The 14385-nt window shown below is 49.9% G+C and overlaps 1 protein-coding gene across 8 annotated transcripts in view; it reads right to left on the reverse strand.

The window, feature by feature from the left end:
- Positions 1-14385, reverse strand: part of ppp1r9a (protein phosphatase 1, regulatory subunit 9A) — a 24379-nt gene continuing 9994 nt past the window's right edge. For 4 of the 8 annotated variants that reach the window (XM_029844721.1, XM_011609492.2, XM_011609491.2 and 1 more), the window contains exons 3-21: positions 12481-12613; positions 12032-12152; positions 10570-10674; positions 8740-8875; positions 7106-7258; positions 5839-5892; positions 5524-5753; positions 4867-4963; positions 4418-4535; positions 4116-4195; positions 3707-3770; positions 3567-3618; positions 3333-3383; positions 3209-3260; positions 3083-3127; positions 2238-2339; positions 1961-1984; positions 1569-1751; positions 1-1489 (exon numbers count right to left, since the gene is read on the reverse strand). In XM_029844721.1, the coding sequence (XP_029700581.1) occupies positions 1313-1489; positions 1569-1751; positions 1961-1984; positions 2238-2339; positions 3083-3127; positions 3209-3260; positions 3333-3383; positions 3567-3618; positions 3707-3770; positions 4116-4195; positions 4418-4535; positions 4867-4963; positions 5524-5753; positions 5839-5892; positions 7106-7258; positions 8740-8875; positions 10570-10674; positions 12032-12152; positions 12481-12613 (1977 nt within the window). In that variant the 3' untranslated portion in view covers positions 1-1312. The remainder of the gene's footprint in view (positions 1490-1568; positions 1752-1960; positions 1985-2237; positions 2340-3082; positions 3128-3208; positions 3261-3332; positions 3384-3566; positions 3619-3706; positions 3771-4115; positions 4196-4417; positions 4536-4866; positions 4964-5523; positions 5754-5838; positions 5893-7105; positions 7259-8739; positions 8876-10569; positions 10675-12031; positions 12153-12480; positions 12614-14385) is intronic. The other 4 variants (XM_029844722.1, XM_011609494.2, XM_011609495.2 and 1 more) reach the window with 4 other exon arrangements.

A 14385-nucleotide genomic window follows, 5' to 3' on the forward strand; every position in this document is an offset into this window, starting at 1 on the left:
TGGGTAAAGGACTATATGAGCTGTTAATAATACTCCTATTATGTATAAGCGATCATCAGCAGTTGCTTCATTAAATACAGAAATAAATAATAATATTATTACTGTGGATTGGCTTGGAGGTATTTTTCAGGTTTACATGAACCAGACGGGGACGGAGACAGGAAAAGGTTCAGAGCTGCCTGGTGGTGTCACGGTGACTCTGGTGTCTCTATGAGGTGGTTTTGATAGAGAAAATGGAACAAAAAAACCCCTAAAACACTCATTTAAACCCGATCCAATCGAAATGTCCCGACTCTAACAAATAAATTACAAAGTTTCAAGTCATACTGGACTGATTTTGTGAGGAAAATCTACACTTTAGTGCGTCTATTAGGTGCGATTCATTAAATTAAACAAGAAAAAAGAACAATCAGTCTACTTTATGTGTTTTTTGACACTTTCACAAAAGCGGGTCGAGCTCAGAATAATTCTACTCTAAAGGCAGCAATGGGGTTTTTATTTTGTTATTAAGAGCGGATGGAAAAAGAAAGCAGGTCACAAGCGGAGTCGGAGCAACAGGATGCATCCCAGTTTCATTTAACTGTTTGGATATTTGTGGTGCGGAGTTGGAAAGATACAAATTTGCTGATTATCATGGACCTGAACTCCTCAGTCCAGTCAGTTACGGGGAGTCCGTGCTGTCAGTCTTATTACACGGATCGTTTGAGGAGCATTGGACACCCCAGTACACCCCAGTACACACCAGTACATCCCAGTACACAGGTTAAAAGTACAGTGATTGCACGTCCAGTGTTCTGTGGGTCCCTGCCAGTAAAACACGAGTTCCAGTGTTTCCGTCTAAATCAGCAGTATGGCGACACCCAGTGGCGGGACACGAGTACTGCCTCGTGTTTCCCACCATGCGGGTGTGACTCCTTCCGTGTCCAACATGTCCAACAAGTCCATCCAGTGGCACGGCAGATACATTTGCATCGTGTTGTAGGTAGCCTCTGTAGAGACTATGGAATGAGAAGACTGTAAATTTGAATTATATTAAAAAAAAATAACCCTGATTTACAGCAATAAACGAGGAAATGCTTGAATGCGTAAGAGAAGAAAAGGAAGAAATGAATGTGGGCAGCATCCGATTTTCCAAGTGCTAATTTTGGTTTTATCTGCTTGGTGAAAAAGTCGTTCGACAGTCTGCAACAGCTGCGACGCAGCACCTCTGAGAGCTGTTGGACGGCCGTGCGGGCGTTCCTCAGGGTTCGTTCTCGGGGCCCGTTGAGCTCGCTTGGAGTGGTGCTGCAGCCAAGAGTGAGCGGCTCCATCGTCACTCGTTGTCACTGCCCGCCGCTCTCTGCTCCTGCTCCGAGTCTCTCCTCCGTAGCTTCTCGCGCTGTTTCTCTAATTTTTCTTGCTTGCGCTTGGCCTTCTCCATCGAAACTTTAAGGTCTTTGATCTTTTTCTTGATCAGAGCCCGGTCCTGGGAGGAAGTGACTCCGAGCAGCTGAGGAACACAACACTTGATCAACTTTGAAATCTTAAGTGAACAAGGAATCCTGAAATTCTGGAGAGGCGGAGGTCACCTTGAGCTCAGGGCTCTCCAGCCGCAGCAGCCGTTCTCCGTTTATATTTTGGGCAGTGAATTCTGGGATGTGATGCTCCAGGTGGACGCCCACGAGCCAGCGAGCAACTTGCTGCGAGGTCCAGTCCCCGATGCTCAGGTTCTGCAGCAGATACTGCTTGGGGACCTGTCCCTCCTCCAGAATCTGAAAAATAGACACCAAGAGAACGTTCCCAAATGAACCTCCTGCTGAGCTATGGAGCGCACGAGGGATGCACGTGTGAGAGGAGCTGAATTTACTACGGATGCAGTTTGAGATGGAGACAAAGAAAAAGATGCAGAAGCGCCTCCAGGGACGGAAACAACCACAGCACACCGAACAAACACGGCCCGCATGCGTCCGACCCGTCTCACCTCATCGTCAATCATATCCAGACTCTTGGAGCGGCGGCGTAGAGAACAGCACGGAACAAAAGCGGGAAAAAAAACACGTCTTGTTAAGGAACAGACCGACAACACAGGCGTCCTTCCTGGAGACATCCTGATCATTGATATGATGGACAGAACTCCAATCATAAACATACGATCCGAACTCCTTTGATGAGATTTGGCATCCATCAGTAACACATGACTGACGGTGTGTGTGTGTGTGTGTGTGTGTGTGTGTGTGTGTGTGTGTGTGTGCGTCCACCTCGTCTGACGACAGCATGTGCGAGCGTCCTGCCGTCTTGGCCTCGCTCAGCTCCACGGAGCTGCCGCTGCTGCCGCTCACGTCGTCGGTCCCAGTCGGTCCCTGAGAATTGACGGACACTTTTGAGTCGGCTGCTTCTGGGACCCGATTCCGCCGATTACGGACGCGTTTTCTCTCCCGCCGCTCAACAACCGCGGAGATTTCAGCGGGAAGAGGACGAATTAGCATCCTCCGATCGAGACCGATGGGGGCGCGGACGGACGTCGATTATCTTTCATTAGAGGTTGTGATTGGCTGCCAGTTAGATTAGTGGTTAGACGTCAGGAAGCTGCACGTTAGTCATCTCCAACAATCCGCCTCCTCCTCTGCGTCCGATTACACGTTCGGCTCCTAAATGAGATGGCAATTTACCCTAAACTGGGTGGAATTTAGTGGTAAAAATGTCCCCAGCCGGAGCTGGAAGTGTAGGAAAGAGTTATCGGGTTCCCAGAGCTGCCTGGTGGGGGGATAAAAGACTCTCAGCGGAGCCCCGGGGGGGCGGGGATGGGACGGAATGCTAATAACTCCATCTCTTCTCTCAGTCCACAGCTGATTCACACATCATTAAAGTGCGCAGGATCACCGCCACCAAGGTTCATCGGCGTCCACCAAACGGTGCGAAAGCTTTAAGAACCGATTGATTTGAAGAGATTTTAAGGGATTCTTTAAACCCGCTAATCGATTTTCTTGCCATTCGAATGCCGCAGTGACTCCGGTGAATTACCTCAATTACCTCGGCTCGTTTTCATTCGAGTAGATTGTGATTTGAAGCGAAAGGATGAATAAATACGATGAAAATACGATACCAAATAATATGAATAGGAGAAGAAGTGGGGCCATGACAGAGGAGTCTGTTCGACACAGAGATCGGAGCAAACTGTCACACAACTCGTCAGTCATCGTGTGAGGGAACGCAAATAAAGGCAGCAAACCTCTCGCATCTTGGCCTTGAGCTTGTCGGGGCTGTCCGGTCGCTGGGCGGCGCTGCAACACAGACGGAGAGGCGTGACAGCGTCCCAGCGGAGCGCTGGGAAGAGCTGCCGGAGCCGCACTTACCTGTTCCCAGGTGAGGCTGCGGGATCCGTAGGTCTCCTGAGGGATGACGAGCTGAGCGGGTTAAAGGGGGCAGACAGGGAAAAGGGAAAAGTCCGTCTGTGCTTCGCAACAGGCAGTAGCTTAATTCCAAGCTTGATATTTTAGCATGAAAAAGGCAGTGTTTTATATTCTTGGACTTCAGTCGGCACCAAACACTCTATTGTCTGAACCATGTTCCAGGTCTGAGGGACTCACCGGGGCTCCGGAGCTTCTCTCGGCTCCTCCGGACCGTGAGAGGGGCACGGTGCTGCAGGAGAGGAAGAACATTTCTCATTAGCTCTGCTTCCAAATCAGAAGCAGCGCAACGGACGTCGAGGGGACGCGGATTCACTGACCGTGCGTCTGGGCTCCGGGGACGGGCGTTCGCACACGAGCGGGACTGTCGTGGCCCTCAAGCACCTGCAGGCAGACGGGAAAATGGCACATTGGGAGGAGGGAGTGAGAGCAGAGAGGAAGAGCCTCTGCTGAAGCCCCTTCCTCCCTCACACAGCCTGATTTCAGCCCTTTCTGGGGAGCCTTTGGCCCAGGAGCCGCCGGGCTGCCGTGACAGACCCGATTAGCCCCCGCCGAGCAGCACTCGCTAATTACTTCATTAAGGGACTGAAGTGGACTGGACGGCGGTTCAGAGGCACACGAAGGCATCTAAGACGTTAATATCTACGGCCCCCCGATGAGGAATAAAATGCATCCCTCCACATGAGACCTGCAGAACAGATGTTGCTGACTGGGAAAACGTCTACAAACCTCTCCCTCGGTGGAGCTGGCGCCGTCCGGGCCGGCACCCTGGGAGGGCCTATTTCTGCTGGGGGAGGCATTTTTCGGATCTAGAGTCAAAAGATAAGACATTTTAAAAAATATACCACTAAACCTGTGATCACGAGCACTTTGTATTATTCCAGACATCCATTCAATCTGTTAAATGCTGCTTATTCCTGATATGGTCACTAGGGGCGCTACAGCCTATCCCAGCAGTCACTGGGTCCCTTTTTTTTCCTGAAAATCTGAAGGATCCCGATATTCCAGTGCAGATCCCCCCCCCCACATACCTCTGTGGGGGATGTGCTGCTGAGCGTTCAGCCTCTCGGTGCTGTTGCTGTTGTTGTTATTGACCTGGATGCCGTTCTGCTTCATCAGCTGCGTCAGCTCCGACTCCAACGTGGCGATCTGAGGAGAGACGGCAACCGGTCGATGCTAATCCGACGGCCTTAAATGTTGCGTTAAAGCAAAGCGCGAGGAACGTGCATTGGCTGCATCGCGCGACGAGGAGCACGCCGTTTTCAAGCGTCCCTAAAACGAACCATTTCAAACAGGTCAAACATCAAAGGAACAAGTCAAATAGTTGAATCTATTGAGCTCCTTGCTTAATATCACAATCAAGACATCCAGACAGGAACTTAGTGTTCGTTATTGTTTCTAAACCCCTTTTTTCCTTTGACAGCTAACACGCTCACAGAACCACTGGAGCACAGGGGTGATCTCAGGAGATCCGCCTCACCCTGACTTGCAGTCCCTGGATCTCAGCCAGATGGGCCTTCTCAGCCTCCTCCAGCCGCCTCCTCTCCACGTCCTCCTTCTGGAGAAACTCCACCTCTCTGCAGGGACAGAGCAAGAAGAAAAAGCTCTCGTTCAAAGGCAGCGTCTCCAATCGGACGCTATCCCGCATTCATCTCATCTTGTTCAGCATTTAGCTTTCGCTGTGCTTTGCAGAGCTAATTAGAGCCAATTAGAGGCAGCAGTGATGGGACAGACCATCACTGAAAAGCTCTGCAGCCTTGGAGTGGAGACCTGCCTTTAATGGCTGCAGATAGCAGCTCAGAACAGAGGCATTCATGCTTTCGGCTCAATAAAAGGCTAAACGGATTGTGTTTGATTTGCAAATTATGTTTCATCTGCAGCTATTTATGAAATTATTCATACACTCCGTTTCTCTAGTTATCCTCTAGTCAAGGACCTGAGACGTGACGGAGAGCCGCGGGAAAAGTCGGAGAGTGGACCCGGAGATAAGAGGCTTACATTCTGTTCTCGAGGTTCTCGCAGGAATGATGAAATCTCTCCGCAAACAACAATGCATTCAGGGAACTCGACGCGTTGCCCAAATCCCTCGTTACTCAACCGCAGATTAGCATCGGCGCTACGTGCCGGGTCGACTCACTTCTGCTGGAAGTCTTTGATGAGTTTCTTGGCTTTGTTGTACTTCTTCTCCAGCGCCTGGTACTGCGCCTGCGCCTCCTTCAGGTGCTCGTTGACGGTGTGGCAGAGGGTCTGCGCTTCGATCCAGTAGCTCTCCAGCTTCAGCATCCTCTCCTTGTTCTCCTCGATGCTGGCCTTCAGCTGGGACTTCTCCTTCTCCCAGCGCTGCTTCTCCCTCTCCACAGACGCCAACTTAACAGGGATGAAGGCAGCGTTGTTAGAACAACGGGTAGAAGCGTTTAAAAAGACCTCCATGTCTCTGGTTCCACAGATTTACCTTGGTTTTGAGCTTCTGGATCTCGGCCTCAGTGACTGTGTGTTTGATCTGGAGCTGTTGAAAGAGAAAGAGAAGAGAAGAGATGAGAGGGTGGTCGGATCATCAAACGCATGGCTGCACAAGCTCTCCCGCTACTGTAGACAGAGAGTGGAGATGGAGACAGACCCCCCCCGAAAGCAGGGGAATGAAATAAATGTGCTCACCGGAAGGCCGGTCCCTTCTGATGAGGGGAGAAATGTGAAAAGTTAAAATGGAAGATGGAAAGTCGTGGAAATTTAGACGAGGAGTCATCTCGGGGCAACCTCGATAATGATGCGACAGTCATTGAAATGGAGTGAAAGAGAGAGAGACAGCGACAGGGAGAGAGAGAGAGGGAGAGAGGGAGAGAGAGGGAGAGAGGGATGAGGATACAGGAGCAAATGAGGGCTCGACTAAGCCAGGCAGAAAGTGAGAGAAGGGAAAAGGGGATGTGTGGAGCTGTGTCAACTGCTAGCATGAACAGTTCAAGCAATCTAAAAAAAGAAAAATCCCAAAATCGGTGCACAGTGGCTCCCCAAACGTGGCCCTTCAGGCAGAGTTAGTTAAATGAACTGCTACTTCCTGGTCCAACCCTGCCTCTCCGTCGTTTACTTCCCTGCTGTGAGCTCATTAACTCCGGCCGGCTCCCACGGGGGCAGCAGCAGGTGAGGTCGCAACTGCAACCGCTCTTTCAAGATGGAGGCGGCGCTCCGGAGAGAACAGAGCGACCGTGCACCGTCCGCCGCCAGGGATTTACGTTTTCGTCTCAACGCCCCAGCGGCGGCTGCCGTCGGGCTCAGGCTATTATGTTAAATGTGTCAAACAGTTATTGTGGCGGTCTATAAAAAGGCTCAAGGGTCGCGGCGCCCAATCAGCCCTACCAGCTCCTCGGCCCCCCTCAAAGCCGCTGATTTAATTTTCCACATTCTAGCTCTCGTTAGCTCACTGTTAGCGGCGACGGCGTGAAACAAAAAGGGCTTTCTATCCTCAGACGTTGAGGTTTAAAGGCAGGTTCAGCAGCAATGGGTAATTAATGTGTAATAAAACAGGCGCAGGTGTGACATCACGGCTGTGTTTGTGCTGCTAATCAGGAATTAGGGAGGGTAATCCATCTTTAGAAAAGGTAAGAAAAGCAGTGCTGCCGGACTCTTTTGTTCCTTTAACTGAATTATTATTGGCTATTTTTCCCGTGGGAGTATTAGTTTCTGGGGGTTTATTTTGAATCTCTGGATTTTCACATTAGTTTTACCTCTCTGAACTTTTGGTACAGTTTGGTGGCATCTAGCTCCGACGCGGACAAGATGTCCTCCGTCTCGGGTAGATCAAAGACCTCGATGCTTTTATCTCCACCGTCCGCCGCCGTCCCCGCGTCCTCCTCGTCGGTGGCGTACTCTCCGGTCTGCTGGAAGAGCAAAGTCAGCATTTTTTATTTTATTTTTTTTGGCAAATGTTCTTCAAACGTCAAACTAAATTAGCAAAACTGCAATAAATGTGCAGAAAACCGCCGACTCATGATGTTAGCCAAACCGCCTGTTTGTTAGCTTTGATGGATCGTCTGCGGGAACCAGATGTAATCTGCGCTGGCACAGTCAGCTGCTTCTAATAGGAAGTGAGCTCCTCTCATGTAACGCTCATTAATCAGAGTCAGGGTGCATCAGGGTCTACCTGCTGGACAGCGGGTCCGATTTTAGCCACTTCCTTCAGGCTTTCACTCGGGCCTGGTCCGTTTGCATGGACAGTCACATTTCTATCGCAGTCTCACCCGTTGCCATGGCACCAGCATCTCACAGTAACGTCCCGTTTGCCAGCAGCAGAATCCACCATGAAACGTACTGGCGGGCAGGCGGGCGCTAATTTGCATATGACACATGGAAACCCACACGTGCGACGGAATAAAGTGGGAGGGATGATTTCAGGAGAAAATTCTGGTCCACTATGGATCTCATATGGATTCAAGCAGGCATTGGAACAGAAGATCCATCACGTGCACTCTGAGCGTGCGTTGGGATAAATTACACGCTTTATTTTAATCTCAAACATATGGATACGGCATTAGCTCAGCTGATATGCATTATCTCAACAAAAGTCCTCACAAAGATAGAAGCACAAACACCAGTGTGTGTGTGTGTGTGTGTATTAGAATGTTGTAGAATTCTTGTGTTTATGGACCCAACTGACAGGGTGTCGGTCCAGACTACAAATCCGTCTCCAGCCGTTCTCCGGATTTCATTTACATCCCTACAACCGATCCAAGATATAAAATGAGCAGGGACCAGGAGGGACGTAAAGAAGTAAACGTTTGTCGCGGTGATAGTTGCGTAACAGCTCCCAGTTTCAGCTCTGGGAACCACAATGTGTGAGGCTGTGATTATGGGATGGTGTCCTGGTGACTTTCATAAGCATGAAGGCTCTGAATCCATCAGTCAGGAGACGAAATCTGTGTTTGAGTGTTTAAGTTAAATGGCTAGGTGAAGGTCTATACATAGTGTCTGTATATACACACACTCGCACACACACACACACACACACACACACACAGAATAAATTTGCAGGGCCATGAGCTCAGTGTCTGGTGGATTAAAGGTGCTGGGAGTAAGCAGAAGTGGGGGAAATGCTGAGTGATGCTTTCCAGGACTGAAGTTCATGTGGCATCCTCTTAGCGTGTGTGTGTGTGTGTGTGTGTGTGTGTGTGTGTGTGTGTGTGTGTGTGTGTGGAAGAGGGAGAGAGAGACTGTGTGCTGGGAGAACCTGCTGTCATTTAGATTTACAGCATTAAAAAGCTAAAACCTTCATGTCAATTGTCAGGAAACGGCTCCAAGCTTTTTTCCCTACATGCATCCCGACTCAGAAGAGTGTGTGTTGATAAAATGGTTCAGTCGTTACCTCGTCGTCGTCGGCGTCGTAGTGGGCGTACTGCTGCTCCAGCAGCTCGCGCTGTCTCCGCTCTTGCTCCAGGGTCTGCTGGATGAGCGCCGCCACCTCGCTCTGCTGACCCGGGCGCTCTCGACCAATCACGAACCTGCGATCACAAGCGATGTTTGAGTCCTGGGAACTTTGGCTGTTTTCGATTACCAAAGCCTTTTACTGAACGAGGCATTAATTAAAACCAAAAGCACAATTACAAGCCTCTGGTCACCGTGCAAAGGCTTATGGGAAATGTAGTAAAATGCTTGTTGGCCATTTTTACTTTGATATTAAGGGAAATGCAGAAGCATCTTCGTGTGTGTGTGTCATTTGATGCGTTCAGATGGCCTCCCGTCACGTGAACTCTGACAGCCAAAGGCGGTTTAAGCTGCGTTTCACTTCCATGTACAGAGACGAGCGAAGGGCAGGAGAGACAGCGAGAGAAGAAGGAGTTCATAGGAAAGCCGGGAACGCTTCGGTTAAGCTGAGCAGGGTAATGGACGGCGGGGAGGCCTGGGGAGCAGCTGACCTGGAAACATCCTTTCCGGTCACGCATGGGGAGCCACCCGGACTCCCGCCGTTGTGGGGCCGCCACACACCAGGCTGTCTGAGCTCTACAGCAGAGACCTGGTCTTGTTTACTCCAACTTTTAGGCCGTGGCTTTTAAAGTTAGCTAGGGAAAGCAGCCCAGGGACTTGAGGGACAACACACACAGATTTTTACGGACAGGAAAGCCTGCGTGACCGGTGCATGACCCTCTGAGGACACTGGTTTCACACACGCATGAGTTAAAGGGTCATTTACAGTAAGTACGAAGGCGTTCCAAAAACATATGAAAACATAACAGTGGGGAACCGACTGATATACATGTGGTGCACTAATGAGCATTTCCTCTCCTAAATCTGCTTGGTGCTTGTTGGAAAAGTGGGTCAAATTAGCAGCTAAAGGTCATTTAGAATCATTGGATGAGCTCAGTTTTGGAGGCTCTTTCCTCTACATTTTAGCTGAAAATGACGGCAGCCTTTCATTTATTCATCCGAGGGGGTGATTGCTAAATTTTAAGGGTTATCATGAGAAATCAACCAATATTTTTGAGGGTCCTCCTCCAGCTGATTTATTAATCTATTAATTAATCTATGACTTCTGACATATAAAAACTAAATTCCTCCCATTTTTACGTATATCTACAACAAAAAGGTCACTTCAGTGAAGCCACAGGACCAGGAGGCTCACCCCTGGATGATTTGCTGCAGGAATTCAGGGTTAAATTTAGCTAAAATGGCAAATATAGGCCAACTTGCCACAAAACCTCTGACGATCAGGGAGAGAGATGGAAGGAAGAGGAGTGAGTGGGTGAGATGTGATGAAGAAAGACTGAAATAGTGAACGAGCGCGGGGAGAGAGGACCGAAAATAGGTCTGTGCGACTTTGGCTGCATCCTGTCTCCAATACGCAGGATTTCAATCTCAAACACTTCCTGTGCATTTAGCAGCTCGAGAGCTGTCAAACGAAGCTGGATCCACCCGGTAAAAAAATGAGACCAATAAAAAAATGACAGATGAGCTATGGAAGCTTTTCATGGCAGCCTCACCTGCGGTGGCACATCCTGGTATGTGGAAAAGCCCCACTGTCAATATTAGTTGAGCAAACAGCATCTGGTCAGGTGACGGCCTGTTCTGGAGCGTTTGGGCGTGTTTTGTTTGGGCCTGGACGCACGTTTATCTTTCCACTGGTGAAGCTCAGGGAGCCAACCACAATAGGAAGGAGGAAATGTGGGTGTGTAGGTCCACAACTGGTCTGAGATCTTACCTGACCACCCCTGATGTGTTCCTGAGGACCGAGGCTGCAAAACTCTGGGTGACCCCCACCAGGCTGGTCCCGTCCACCTCCACGATCTGGTCGTTCACTTTGATCCTGGCCAATTGAAAGCGCCGTTAATCTCTTTGATTATTCAGAGATCGGTAACACCGACAATAGCGAAGCGGCCAGATGGGAGACAAACAAAACAGCTTATCGTTTCACATTAGTCGTCAAATTAGAGCGGCCGCCGACTCTCCCGTGGTCACAAATTTCCACCGCGATGGTTCCAGACTGTTGCGTAACAAAGAGGCAGAAGAGATGAGGCACAAAACAAACCAGGAGGGCTAACGAGGACACGGCAGACGTCCCCTGAGCCACAGAACAGCCAGAATTTCCTCTGCTCGGGACAGGCTGAAGGGTCCAAGAGCCCAGTCATTCATTTAATCCACTTCAAGTTAAATATTCAGTCAAGTGTGAGGCCAAAGTGTCGTTGGGTGCCTGTCTGCGGCTGTAGCGCTGGCGCTAATGCGGCCCTGATCCACACATCAGCCTGAGCAGTCGCCACAGAGCGATCTGGCTGTCACTCAGCAGCTCAGACGCTCTGCTAGCCTTCGTGGCATCTAATGCTTCCACTTGTGTTGTCGCATGCTGGCGGCTGACGGCCGGATGACACGCAGCTGCCGAGCAAAGACCACGGTAAAGGCAGGTGGCGGCGGAGGGACGAAGGTCGTCTCACGCCAACACACACAGAATGACCTAGAATCACCCGATCTAGGGGGTGTGGAAGACATTTTTTCAGATGGAGGCGGTGGAGGAGCCGATGGATGCATCTTCTGTCGTTCCAAATTTCTCAACAGTCTGGACTAAAGCAGGAAGCCAAGCGAGCTGATGAATCATCCCAACATACATGCTAGTAGAGAGGGGAGAAAGTGTGAGCAAGCTCTTAGCTAAATATCTGCATGCAAGCATCTGCCAATACTATATTAATCTGTTTTTGGGGAACCTGAGCTAAATAGATCGACTGCCAGGGAGAAGTGGCTAAGAAAAGGCCCCGTCGCCTGCTGGGGAGCTGTCATCTCCTCCTCCACTGGTGACTCTCACTGCTCTGTTCACGCTTTAGAATCCACCAGGACGCCCAACGCAACAGGCGCAGCACCCGTGCATCGGGGACAAACGACTGCGAAAGCATGAAAATATCGGTGACTCAAACTACCTTTGACGAATGGACGAAACCAGCAGATAGAAGCCGCTCAAAGCCGCTGACTCTGTCACATGACCCAGATATTCAGCGCTCGCCCGTGCGGGACTTCACGTTCCAGACGGTGCCTTCTAATCCGAACCCCTGCTGCTAAATCTGACAGGTGCATAGTGCGACTGGGCGCTTTTGTGGGTCTATAGGCTGCTGCCAACTCTGGCTACGGACCGGTTTATGATGGTCTCACTGGCGCTCGCTGGTGCGTGCTCTTCTCACCTGCCATCCCTCTCGGCAGCTCCACCCTCGATGACGGTCTTCACGAAAATACCCAGCTTCTCCAAGCCGGCGTCAGCGCCCACCCCCATCCCGATGATACTGATTCCCAGGCCGTCGTCATCTGGAGGGGAGTTAAAGACCGTTTATGAGTGTTTTATTGATGAGGACAGTTGCCGTCTTAACTTAAACTGTGAGCACTTCACACAAATGGAAATACGCCGGCTGGGAAATTCCCTTCCACAGTAGCGTCCATCCAGCCGGCATCAATTATTAAAAAGTCATGTTAAGTAACAGCGATCGGGAGAAGCTGTTCTGACGTTAGCTCACAGGAAAACCTCAAAAACAGATTAAAAATAAAGCCACTTTAGGTCGGATGTCATCTATAGTCTCAGTTACGGTAGTGAGCTTCCAGAATATAAATAATGACCGGACAGAACTGTCTTTCCTACCTTTCTCCAGCTCTACAGGGAAGAGCTCCAGCTTCTCCACCCGCTTTTCCAGCTCGTACTCTGCAGAGGAGGCAACAGGATCCACCTCTTCATTACGCCGGTCGTAGTCCTCGTTGGAGTAGGTGTTGAACACCTGGAAGGAGGAATGTGGGATTATTCCAAGTGGGAAACCCATCCTAAACCAGCAGATTCCTCATCTTTGTCCATCATAATATATAAGATGCTCTCATAGCAACCAGCTTCTCCACATTTATTGATGTTAGCTGCACAACATCAGCATGTAAAGAACTCCACAACAGTAGCTGCTCATCTGCCCATTATTTCACAGGGAACAGAACAGGGGCGTATTTTTGTGACGGCGCCTTTCTCTTCTCCTCTGATGTGTTTGCCTCTCCTCCACAGCAAGAGCCAGCTGTCACGTCCCATCTCGTCCCAGACGGGCGCTCGGCCCGCGCTGCACGCTGAAGAGGAAAAGGAGGATGTGGGGAAGAGGCACGCCGCGTTGCCGCACCGTCTGCAGGAAGCTGCAGGTGCTGATTTAAAGGCAGCTTCCATCACCAAATGCTGACACTGCTAGGGTGATACAACCCCCAGCCTGCTGCAGGAACACCCCAAACCCTGGCTGCTTCTCATCTTTATTAGCACCATCATAATCTACACGCTGTGCTGGTGGTTCCGAGCCTTCTGGGGCAGCGAGGTGGCGTGACGCTGCCAGGCCTTATCCTGTTGTCAGCGAGCCTGCGTGAGCGCCGTCCATGACCTGGCTGTCATCAATCATTCAGCGCAATCGGCCAGCGCGCATTATTAACACATGCGCGCCCTCGCACGCCTGTATGCTGTTTGTACTGTAAAGATAAAAAGGGAATGGATGAGCGGAAATGCAGCCTGCTGATGAAAACTAGCAGCAGCGCTCGCAGCGTCCTGAACGTCCCAGACGTGATGCTACTATCGGCAGGCAGCTCCGCCTCTAATGGCCCCTCTCGGTCACTGTGGGCTGTCTACAAACAACCAGCTCAGTAAGAGAGGAAGAGGGAGGGGGAGGTCATCAGGAGAAATGAGGGTGAATGCATCGCCATGAGGGAGAGCATATCTGGAGGGTGCAGCGATAAAAAAAAGATTCAAAAACTGGGCTGGAGACAGAGAACGCAGACTAAGAAAACGAGGTGGGAAGTGGTAATAAAGGGAGTGTGAGGATAAATGAAAAAGCAGGCACAGGGGAAATAAGAACAGAGACTAGAGAGTGTTTAGGCACGAGATGAAGGCAGCAAATGGCATCCTGCTTCTAAACAGCTCTATTAAGCTTCACACATTCACCCAAGGAGCAAAAGGTCACGTTCAACCAAAAATTAGAGCAACCGAAGGAGGAAGAGAGTGTGAAAAGAAGACAAGACTGAAATGTTAAAGTTAACCACTGTAGCCACTGGGCGGTGGAATAAACTGACCTCTCAGGCTCATCTTAATGGTTAGGATGTGACGTTTCTGAGTCATTTGCTTCTGATTATTTTACTTTTGGAATGTTTCAGGATAATAATTACACAGGAATAGTAGAGTGATGTTTCGTGTATTCACTCGGCTTTAGCTTGATGCAGGATCGGTGCCAGGAAAATGTCAGAGTTTTAAGATTCATATAAAAACATAAAGGGGATGTTCAGAGGGTTTAGAGTGTATGTATAAAATGGTAAACCAGGATTTGGAGCTCAAGCAGCTCTAAATCGACAGCATCTGCCAGTGTAAAGATGATAAACAGGGGTGTGATGATGAAAATCTCAAGGAGAATCACCCATCGTACTGCAATTCTATCGCCTCTGATCCAATCACACACACACACACACACACACACACACCTTCATCCAAGCTACGGCCTGGACGACGAACCCCTCCCAGAAAGCACGTTGTCTCTGGCAA

The sequence above is a fragment of the Takifugu rubripes genome, chromosome 12 (assembly GCF_901000725.2).
Source record: "Takifugu rubripes chromosome 12, fTakRub1.2, whole genome shotgun sequence".
Taxonomy (NCBI): domain Eukaryota; kingdom Metazoa; phylum Chordata; class Actinopteri; order Tetraodontiformes; family Tetraodontidae; genus Takifugu; species Takifugu rubripes.